This window comes from Ammospiza nelsoni, chromosome 1 (genome assembly GCF_027579445.1).
Source record: "Ammospiza nelsoni isolate bAmmNel1 chromosome 1, bAmmNel1.pri, whole genome shotgun sequence".
NCBI classification, from domain to species: Eukaryota; Metazoa; Chordata; class Aves; order Passeriformes; family Passerellidae; genus Ammospiza; species Ammospiza nelsoni.
The window spans coordinates 43,095,769-43,107,202 of record NC_080633.1 but is presented as its reverse complement, the minus strand read 5'-3'; the positions used below and the strand labels follow the sequence as shown (position 1 = coordinate 43,107,202).

Genomic DNA, 11,434 nt, shown 5'->3' with positions numbered 1-11,434 from the left:
TCAGCTCTCCCAAATCACCCCACTCCTTTCTCACACACCTGTATGTAACTTACAAAATGAAAGCTCCTAAAACACATTAAATTATTTCATCTACTCCATCCCTTCTACCTCTTACCTGTTACTACAACCTTTTGCAATAGGGGTGCATTAAAATCTGATTTTAAGCACGAAGCTTTAGTCTGTAGTCATTCTCTTCAATCAAATATAAACAGAGGAAGCTACAGATACACATTTTATCACAGCAATGGACAAATCTATCACAGTAATGCTTTTGACAAATAATAAAAGGCAAAAAAGCATTGAGGAGGTTTACAGCAGTTTAATGAAGGCTCTCGTACAAAATCTTGAACTCAAAGTTACAGTCAATAGTTACAGAAAAATAAAACTCACAGTGAAAAAGCAGATGAGAATTGCCCACTTAGCCATGGAATTAACTGCGCTTTAACGCTGTGCTTAAATAGTCACCACACAATAGGAACAAATTTAAATCACGACCAAGGTACACACAATTCACTTCCACTCTGTTTTCAATTACATGTATTCAGCATGTAATTTAACTGCTGGAAGTTACTCTGAAGAACACAGAGGTTTATCTTTTTTTTTTTTTCCCAAACACTCACTGAAAATAAATACCATTGTAAGAATACATGTGGAGTGCAATAAAATGGACACTTAGGCACTGGTACAGTCAGTCCTCTTCAGCCCTCTACAAACTACAAGATGAGAAGTTTTAAACCACAGATGGAGTGGAGAGCAGGTTAGAGCTGTACAGGTAGTGCAGTGGGTTATGTACTACACAAGAGCACATCTGCAAAAGGTCCCAGAAGGTTTTTGTTGAAGATGCAGCGTATCCACACCAGGTATATCGTGAAGGGCTTAATGTTTTCTGAGAAGGTGTGATTCTGATGGGACAATATATAAGGCATGTAAGTGTTTTCCCCTTGCTCTTGTATCCACACTTCATATTTTACTTCTCTGACCTTGAGATACCTCAGATTCCAGGGGATCTGCCAGGACACAGCAAGTTTAGCTTCACTCGTGCCCTGCACAGAGGCCTGGCACTTGGCATCCCTCACTTTGCCAGGGTAGAGGCTACCAGACCACTTCTGCTTCCTGGGTCCGGGCTTGGACTTCACAGTCTGCCTAATGACGTGTATGAGGGACGGGATGTTGACCTTGGTGTCCTGGTAGGCACGGAACAGCCACTCGGGGTTGCGGCAGCAGAGGTGCCGCGGCACCTCCGTGCTCTTAATGATGCGTTCCTGCTCAGCCTTGTCCAGGTGAGCGATCCCGCCCTGATCCCAGGGCCTGTCCGGGTAGGTCACCGTGTCCTCCTTGGCGGTGTTCTGCCAGGCAATGTAGTGCAGGTCCATGCCAGGAAGGGTTGCCAGGGTTTTGTAGGGGGTGTAGTGCTCGGGATTGATGGCATATGGGAAGAGCTCCACCACGGTGGCCCCTCTTGGCAGGAAGAGCGACATGACTAATTGGGCCCCGTGCATGCTGACCAGCATGGACGCATTGCTGATCAACCGCACGATGTCAGAAAACGAATGCTCCTCCAGAGAGACGGAAATGGTTTTCATCTGAAACTCCTGAGCAAGAGCCAGGATTAGTTCTGCCTCATTTAGGATAAGTCTGTTGATTGTCCGACTGAACACTACGATGTACTCCTCACTGGAGCTTTCCTCCAAGCTGATGTTCAGTTTTTGCATCATGAATTTGGTGAACTGCCTGATCTCGTTACCAGAAACCAAGATGTTAGCCTTTGGCCCTTGTGGCTGGACAAATCCGTACTGGTACCAGGTGGTGATTTTGGATAGTCCCACGTAGGATTTGGTAAAGCAGAGGAGCCTGCCCAGAGTTTTAAGCTCCTCTTTGAGGAGCGGCTGCTTGTTACTCAGTAACTTGTAGAGGTCAAAGTGAACACCTTCACTCCACCCTTCCATGAAGAAGAGTCGTGCCTCCAGATCTAAGTCGGAGAACTGCTGCATGGTGTAATAGATGGGGAGGAGGTCGTCATGAAAGACGTGCATCAGGTTGTCCGGGTTGAACCTGTTGGCAATCAGCGCCACGTCAGGCACGAAGACCGGCTTTGGCATAAACTTCAGCGCAGCAGCTGGCAGCTCCACAAAGTTGAAGTACTGGGTGTTGTGATCTTCCACAGAGGAGAGGTCGAGCAGAGCCGGCTGGAACCTCCGGGAGCCCAGGTTGGGCAGCATGACGGAGGAGTTGCTGTGGAAGTAGACGAACTCCTCAGCCTCGGTGGAGTAGCAGAGGGACTCGAAGCGGCAGATGCGGTCGGTGTGCATCCTGCCAGTGCATACCATCCTGGTACCGTTCTCCACCAGGGCCTGCAGAGCTGCATGGTAGTCAACCTGAGCCTCAGAGAGCTCCTGAGACTGGCGCATGAGGAGCAGCTCCTCCTCCACCATGGCGGCATGATCGCACAGTTTGATGTACTTCCACAGCACGGCAGCGAGGATGCACACGAGCAGGGCATTGAACACAGCTGCTATGTTCATTCTGTACTCAGATCCTAGCAGGATGGCAGGTGGGGAATGCAATGGAGAGGGAACACATCATTAACACTCTTGGACATGGTGAGGGCAAAGACCTGTGGAAAATAAAACAAGAGAGGAACCTTTAAACATCAGGTTTACAGCTCCACCATAAATAATATTTTATGGACTATTCAAGAGAGTTTAAGCTTCTTTCAGTAATTTTTCCCCTTCCAGGGAATGAGGGAAAAGAAAAAAGTGACAAAGCTCTCCCCAAAACTGTAAAAAAATATAACGCAAACAGAACTGTGAGCTGCTCTACAGGAAGGCTCCTCTCTCATTTTCATTTCTATGCTTTTGAAGAAGAAAATGTACAAGACTTTAAGGATGAGCTCTATGAAGATCTACTAGAAAGAAAAGTACGTTCTCTGTGACTCTGGATCACTCTGCCTTTTGCAGACCACTCCCACAGTGAGAGGAAATAGAGCAGTGCAATCACCTGCAGAGGACTCAGCCCCAGCTCCTCCTCCCGCTCTGCGTGGCTGAGAGCACTCAGGGTGCCCTCACCTGCACTGCAGCAATAGCTCAAGGGGTATTGCCAGCACAGATTTCGCTACACTCCAGTGTTCAATGTGAACTAGTGAACATCACATTCAATTTCATTTTATATAGGGCTGGGGGAAGGACTTGCAGGTCTATGGACTGCCCTGAGGGAGAATCCCAAGTCACTGGGGTGTTGCTCTGGCTGCAGTCCAGGATCAAAGGCTAGGAACTGCCATCGTCTTCCAAAAGAAATATTGGCATGGAAGAGAGGAGAGCTCTGCTCTTTATGAGAGGAACTGATGTGTCATTAAAGCAATCAGACCTTCATTTAGTGAGAGTCTGGCTTGCACAGCACAGTCAGCCCTTATACAAATGATAAGCTAATGCATTTGAAGGGTTTCACTGTTGGCATTTCCCCATTCCAACCTGAGAACCTTTTCTGTGCTGCTCCAAAGCCTCCCTGATTCTTTTTCTGTTAGAGCTTGCCACTGTTTTCCTTCTATGCAGAAACACTACTGGCTTATACCAGAGTATTGATTATAACTTCAACTGTGAACTTCAATTGAGGTATTGATTCACCTACAGAATTTATGGGCTTCAATTTTCATTATGCATCAAGATTCACTGCTAGTCAGGCTGTAAATAATTGCATCCATGACTCATGGGGAACTTCAGGAAGGGAAATTTCTGATTAGTATTTACCTCACTAGATTGTTTCTAGCTGCCATTTTTAAAGGTAGCAATTTTAAATTTCCTTTGGTGCAAGATTGCTGTGGGGGAAAAAAAGAAATGTCTTAAGCACATGTTCTGATATCCCAAGCATCCTTTAGCATTTTAACTAAGAGAGACTTCTTACATGGCAATGTGGAGGAAGGTAGTCAGGCATACTTGGGACCAAAGCAAACACCTCCTCTACTGCCAAAGGACTCCCTTTGAAAAGAGCTTGATCCTGCAACTTGGAATTGAATGGAGAATCATAGAACTCAATGAAGTCAGAAGGGATTCCTATATCTCATGAGATCCCAACAGCCTGGGGGATCCATCTTAGGAAGAACTGAAGGTACTGAGAGTCTGAATAATGCCAAAGAAACGAGTGCTAGCTGTAAGCCACACAAACTCAAGAGGTCATCTCTGGGGATCTGAGCAACAAATTCACTTCCATTTCCAGCTACTCAAATGGAAGAGAAATGAAGTCCACCTCCTTTGGCAAGTGGTCTGAAAACCCACTTCATTCAGAAACTCCCTAAAAGCAAGCAGCAAATTAAAGATGTGTTGTTTTGATTTCAACCATGGAAAAAAAGGAAAGGGACCTAGAGTGATCATCTGATTATCAGGGCAGGATCAATTCTCCATAAACCATGCCCCAAAGACGCTTCTCTATCTCATTCTTAGTACTCATCTCTTCAGCCAGCCTCTGTTGAGAGAGGCATGAAGGACTGTGATAAACTCTTTTCTAACACTTAGCCTTTGTTTCCACCACAGCAATTTTATCTGGGTCTCGTCCCAGGTGCCACAGATAGCCTGCACAGAAAAATGATGGCTGTCACATCACATCTCAATCTGTCCACCCCATCAGGGGTGACTGCTGCTCCTCATGGCTGTGCAACTCTCAATCATGGCTATTCCATGGACAGCCTGGAATAGAAACCCACTGGGGACAGCAGTACATCACTCAGGTTCTGCTAATGCGATCAAATCAGTTTTCAGGAAGAGAAAATTTTGATGCGGACAGATCCTGAATTATTTTATTGGTACTAACTTTCAAAGCTTTATTTTATTTCTTCACTGTCTTTGAAAAATATCTAATGGTATCACCCAATTCTGTACATAACCTCTCCAGTACAAACCTCTCATTTTGTGAGCACAGTTTGATAATCAGTTCATGGAGGAGACCTTTAACAAGCAAGCACTCTCCTGTAAGGACACCCTTAAAGGAAGGCCAGCCTGCAGGCATTATGAAATTTAACTTCTGTGGGTCAGAAGAACAAAGCACATACAAAGCTCAAGGGAGTCAATGCAAGTTGCAACGACTTGGCAGAGGAGGGAAAACCACATGGCTTCTTTATTACTCCATTATGGCAAGGTGAGTGTGTACGTGTTGATGTTTCAGAGCCATGAGAAGCCCACAGTCCATAAAAACACCACTGATGCCACCTGCATTTTATGGGCATTTTGGTGGTGGGGAGCTCTGCTGACCATTACAAACCCTTGAGCCAAACAGGTCTCCTTGAAAACAGCCTGTTCAAATGTTTCACCCCTCACTGATTTGTTCGCTCCCCTCCAGCCCCAAAGGAAGGGCATAAGAGGCACTTCAGAGATGTGGCCTAATGGATGCAACCAATGTTCAGAGGTTAGCAGTTTTCATTTCAGACTCTGCCACAGCCATACCTGCTAAATGGCTAGGAATGAACAACTCAGATTTTTAGCAAAAAATCACCTGCAAGGCTCTCTTCTACCTCTTCCCTCTTGCAGCTCTTTCACTCCCCTGCACTTAGCTAAAGAGAGTGTATGTGCTTTAGCTAACCAGGTGTCAGGAATATATATTAAATGTTAGCAGTGCTAAAGTAATCCATCTTCATTTCTGGTCCTCATTGCCAGTTCCTAAATCCTGGTTCATGCTGTTTTGGAGAAGGCTGCTTTTGATGGAAGAGAACAACGGGATGTGGACACGAAGGGGTGTTGCAGGCAGAAATGAAAGGAGAATTTCACAGGTACTCAGAGAACTGTCTTAATTCTTTGCCTGTTTTCCCACATTTTATCATGCACTTTTTTTTCAATCTGACACCTTCAGTGAAAACAGACCCTCAGGAACTATAATTTTGGTCCCTCAGGGAACGATAGAGCATAAATAGTAACAAACACTGCTTGCTTTTACATACCCAAGAGAGGCTGCACCGAGGGAGTAAAGGCAAGCAACCACTCTTCATGTCCCCTGGTTCCTCAGACCCCCAAGCTGAGATCAGTCATAAAGTGCTGTCAGCAGCAATAGACCTGGGCTAAGAAACTTTCCCAGGAGGCAGAGGGTAACACTGAAAAAGGTGAAAGCATTTAGTTTTCCACCTGAAGAGAGCTGCTTCACAATAAAATGAACTTTCATTACTAAATCTCCCTCACTAAATGGGTCTAGAGCTGCCACTCCCACGGTGTCATCAGAGAACATCCTAAGAACTGAAAGGCACTTGCAGAAGTGGCAGGCCAGACACACTGCTACTTTTCTTAAGAGCAGAGTGCTCTGTGCTGCTTCTTTCTACTTAGAGGGCAGTCCCTAGGCCAGTCACCCCCCAAGCTGCCCACAGACTCCCTCCTCCCCATCCCTACCACATTCATTCACCCTCTTGCTTCCCAGTGACACTGGGATACCAGGGCTCTGCTCCACCTGAGGAATATGCCCCAGTTACCAAAGAAATCGATTGGACTGACATTTTTTCACTCTCTGCTTTGAAATGCTGAAGCACCATCCTTCAGCACCAGGAGACACAGCAAGTGACAGAGCAGAGTCAAGGCAGAAGAGACATGCATGTAAAAGCTGCACAGAGCTTCTCCCTGCCAGGCTGCCACAGGGCAACGGTGTCCCACAGGAGGGCATGGGACGTGCCACTGAGGACTCTGAGAGGAGTGGGCTGCAGGGGGGCAGCAGGAGTGAGACAGGGAGGTAGAAGAGGCAGATTTCCCTGGCAGTGATGCTCACAGGGCAGGAGGCAGCAGTCTTAGAGCCAGACAAGGGGAGTTCAACAAAAGCACTGGTGGGGGGGCAGCTCCAGACTGTGCAGTGGAATTAAGAGCATATCCTGAGGCCTGCAGCTCAGCCACAATGGATGCTGCTCCAGCAGCTAAGAGCCTGTGGGAGGCACTCTATTTTTGGTCAGATCATCTTTACTCTTTTTCCAAGAGTTCACAGGCATGAAGAGCTTACCCCATTTTCTTCCTCCACCCCCATTCACTTAGCAAAAGCATCACAGTTTCATTCTCACAGCTCAGCTACTTCTCCTCTAACTAGCACTGGCTGCTGGTGAGCAGGTAAAGTCTTCAGGAATATTCATCTGGTTTGTTCAGCAGGCACTTCTGGCAGAGCCCTCCAGTGTCTTGCAGATCCATAACAGTCTCATGCAAGTTTGGACACAGCAGCACCTTCTGCCTGTTAGCTACAGGTTCTCTGATATATTAAACATCCTCAGGAAGTGGTAAGGACACAGGAAGCATAGATGGAGACACTGTTCTCCATCTCCTGTGAACATGCCTAGGAGATCAGAGTGGGTGGGATGAGAGAGGAATTTCCACTAATAGGCAGTTGGCATGAAGAACTGTTTGGATTCATTTAGGAGATGAGCTCTGTTGTTCTTTTTTTAATTGTGAAGCTACAGTAGGATGAATCACTAAAGCTATTAATATGATGGACAGTGTTCCAAATCTGCTCTCCATTTTAAAAACTGCAATCTAGGTAAGAAATAGGGAGAAAAGCTACAAAATCCATATAAAAAAATCCCAACTACAAAAAAGACAAGCATACACTACTAAGACTCCCAAAGAGAAAAAACCAAGAGCTTGATTGGGAGAACAAGCGTGAATAGGATGACCAGTACACCTAAGGAGGGGTCACCAATTCCTGCAGGTGTTAACAAAATGAGAAGCGCTGGGTTTGTCTATTTAGGCCTTGATGAACTTTTGTTACCAACTGCCCAACATTTTCCAGGCCAATGTTCAGCTTCCCATAGCTACAGCAGGCTAAAAAGCCTCATCAAATGGAAAACCAAAAAGCATGAAGGAGAGACATTTCCAGAGAGCATCACCCTTCTGTGCACAGAGGAAATGCCTCCTCATGGAGGCCAACTTGGCTTTGGCCCAGCTCCTGTGCACAGCCTGCCAGTGGTGGCAGGGTGTCCAAACAGAACCATCACCATGGTTCCCAGAAATGCAGCATAACTGGAAGTGGAGCCACAGGACAGCAAAGCTGCTGCTCTTGCCACAGGACAGCAAAGGAGTCAGGGCAGAGTTGCAGGAAATGGGCTTCTTGTCAGGGGGGAAGACCATGGGAGGGATAGGAGCAGATATTCCCTCCCCAGGGACATTTTCCCCATCAGCACTCCCGACCCCTGGATCCATCTCTTGCTAGACTGGCTTTCCAGGACCAGTACAGGAAAAGAAAAGCATGCAAACATGGCATTTTGCACTCGCCCTACAAAATGTCTTCTGTCCTTTCTCCCATCCCTGATGCAAGAGGCTTAGCTAAGGATTCAGTGTATGCAACACATGCAGTTTTAAATACCTACTTCATTCATCCTCAGAGCAGAAGTTGCTAGAAGGCAACTTTCCCAATTGGAAAGAGGGGGAGTTGGGATTTGGCAGCCAAGAATTTGCCTTTATTCTCATCTCTGTCACAGATTCCCACAGAACTACAAGCAAGTCAATCCCCACAGCCCAAAAAGCTGTTATCATCTTATTCACTCTATTTATTTAATGAGATACATATATCTTTCACAGTACATAGCACATTAGAGAAAGGATGGTACACTGAATGATTGATATACTGGAACATTTTCTTTGTAAAAAGCAGCCAACTGTAGAAGTGCTGACTTTTTAAACAGGAAAAGAGCAGATTCTCGTAGAGGGAGTAAGCCCAGCAGTTAAAGATAAAAATATCATTATTGAAGCCTGATACAAAGAGGGGACATGAAAAACAAGAATATCTTGACTATGTAGTCTCAAGAAGAATTTTAAAAATAGAGCTTTATTTAGGGGAAAAAAATCAAAATATAACAATATCTTTTAAAAACCTTATCTACAGATAGTCGTGATCAAAATTAGGTCCATCTTCAGTTTTTATGGTTCAGCATAAGTGAAGAATAGAAAGCAAAACTGTATATCTTTCATACAAGACTACAACCAAGGAGACTGAGGCTCTATGCAATGTCCCTACAGCAAAAGTACCTTCCATATGAACTATGGAATAGTGGCTACAGGACACCTCCCAGCTGCACTTATGGATAGAAAACCTAAGTTTTCTTCCCTTTAAATTCCAAGTCTGTGAGAGCTGGGACAGGAAGAGATCCAACCTGACTTTCACAATGATTAGCAGCCATTGATTTAATATTTGTTGATACTCCTGTCTTGATCTACAAAATACCAGGTTAAAAAAAATTCCAACACTAAGCAGTCAATGCATAGAAGCAAGCCACAAAGCTGAGCTAAAAGTATTAATCTAAAAAAAATACTTCTTGGGCTTTTAAGATCTGCATTTCCAAGTTCTCCATCCATAATGGACTATGAAATTCTTTCCCCATACAAAAGGTGAAGAAAAAGGAAAAAAAAAAGGTATTTCTCTCAGTCCCTCAAGTCTTGTTCACCTTCTGAGAGCCCCAAGCCTAAAGATGAAAACCCAAGTTACTCAGAATAACCATGGCTAGACAGAGGTGAAAGCTTAACAGGCAGAGTTCACTCCAGTTGATCTCTGTTGACCCGAGTATCCCACTGAAACCTATCTGGTTACACTGTCATTAACAGCCAGGTCACTTGAGTAAAAAAATCTCTCCTTTGGCCTGGTCTCTTGCTTTTAGTCTGTAAACAAGATACCTGTGTCAGAACAAAAAGTGTCAAGAGAGCAGCAGGTTTATCTTACTTCAGTGGTCTGCTAAAGCAAAGACGGAGCGGGGGTGGCTGAAGGGAAAATTTACTAATGCTGCAAAACTGAATGAGAAAGAATATGATGTGAAATCCCAAAGCACCGAACAAGACGATCTTCAGGCACTCCAGCTGTGCCTCTGGGCTTTAGCTGCCATTTGTAACTCTCTGTATTTTATGTGTCCTTTCCTTCTGTGTTCTCCAGCAGGCAGAGTACCTGTGTTATTCGGGTACTGGGACTGTGCTTAGCAGCACCCAGAGTCTGAGCTCTCCCTGCTCTCCATCAGCACGGTGCCCAGGACTGCTCCTGGAGGCTGCAAATCCTAAGCGGGAGCCAAAATTGTTCGGGGCACAACACAGCCAATAAGAACAGTGGCAACCCCTCCTTGGTTACCACAAGCTCCACATTAGCACGTTTTAGGGGAAGGTAAAAAAAAAAAGTAATCCCATAGCAGCACGTGTCAGGCAAGAAATACATTTCTGCAAACCTACAGGACTTAGTCCATATCAGATGTTTTCCCCATGAGACTTTTGTTTAAAATGATAAAGCAAACCACTAGTCAAACAAAGGGGGACTACAAAGACGTGGGATTACAAATGAACTACTGACTGCCTTCACACATGTGCACACACACAGAGGAGGGATTCAGTGTGAACTTGCATGGAAGGGGGGAGCGAGGAGATGCCATGGAAAACACGCCAACCTCCCCCCTCCTCAGCACACTGCAACAGGACTGCCAACAAAACTGAATTCAGAGCCGTATGTGATCAGCACAGCAAACACAGCACAGTTACAATGACACCCAGCAAAGAAATACAGGAATTCAGAGCATCTGCAGCCTTTTTAGTCTTGGAAGTACTGTCACTGGTAGAGCAGTGTTTCAGCACATGCACGCATACCTGGTGATGCTAAATAACAGGAAATGCTATCCGGTGCCTCTCTTTCACAGGAGAAAGAAGAAAGAAGACACCTTAAAGCTATGCTTTGCAGGGGAACGAGCACTCTCCAGTCCTCTTCTTTCCTCACCACCACAAAGAAAAAGCAAAAATCCCACCTAGGAGCTGTCGGCACCGTAACCCGCGCACCACCGGCAGCCCGAGGTACCTTTCTCCGGCAGGTCTGAGCATGCTCGGTGTGCCGGCAGCGTCCCATCGCTCCAGCTGGCTCACCTCAATTTGTTAGCCTCCCAGAGGTCAGCCTTGCATGCAGGATGATTTGCTGCAGTATTCCTGCAAATCCCCGACGGGCGGCCACACTGACACAAACACCAGCGTGCTGCTCCACGGAGCTGAGCGTGTCTGGGGAGACGGGCGGGGAGCTGCTCTGGGAGGGGGGACACACCACACGCATTTTAGAAATGCTGCTTTTGAGCATCATTAACGCCACTGCCACTCCGAACACTTCACACAAAAGAAGAAAACAATAGGAGAGAAAGGAAAAAATGCCCCTTGCTTGAAGACGTGAAAGCCTTTTGTCGTGCTTTCTAGTAATTCCCTCGGCACCAGGAAAGCAATTTCCCAGCTGTGACGGTCAGCAAATGGCTTAGAATTGAACAGGGCTGTGATTGCCCTCCTTCAGAGAGCCAGGGAACAGTATTTTCATACTAAAGTTATTTTTTATGGTAGAAACAAGTGATTCTTAAGCACAAAGGCACAGAAATTATCCAGGAGCTTGTAAGAGAATCTCCTAGTGCACAGAAGCTCACGGAGGTGAGTGCCTTATAAAAACCACATTGAACCTGTGGGGGCTGAGCAGCTTCATGGAGATGGCAAACCAG

At 45.8% G+C, this 11,434-nt stretch overlaps 1 protein-coding gene across 2 annotated transcripts in view; it reads right to left on the bottom strand.

The window, feature by feature from the left end:
* Nucleotides 1–304: 304 nt before the first annotated feature.
* The window catches only part of POMGNT2 (protein O-linked mannose N-acetylglucosaminyltransferase 2 (beta 1,4-)), a 31,620-nt gene continuing 20,490 nt past the window's right edge, over nucleotides 305–11,434 (bottom strand). The window contains exons 1-2 of one of the 2 annotated variants that reach the window (XM_059489600.1): nucleotides 10,557–10,699; nucleotides 305–2,614 (exon numbers count right to left, since the gene is read on the bottom strand). In XM_059489600.1, coding sequence (XP_059345583.1) covers nucleotides 786–2,522 — 1,737 coding nt within the window. In that variant the 5' untranslated portion in view covers nucleotides 2,523–2,614; nucleotides 10,557–10,699 and the 3' untranslated portion in view covers nucleotides 305–785. Of the gene's footprint in view, nucleotides 2,615–10,556; nucleotides 10,700–11,434 lie in introns of those variants that run through there. The other variant, XM_059489607.1, reaches the window with a different exon arrangement.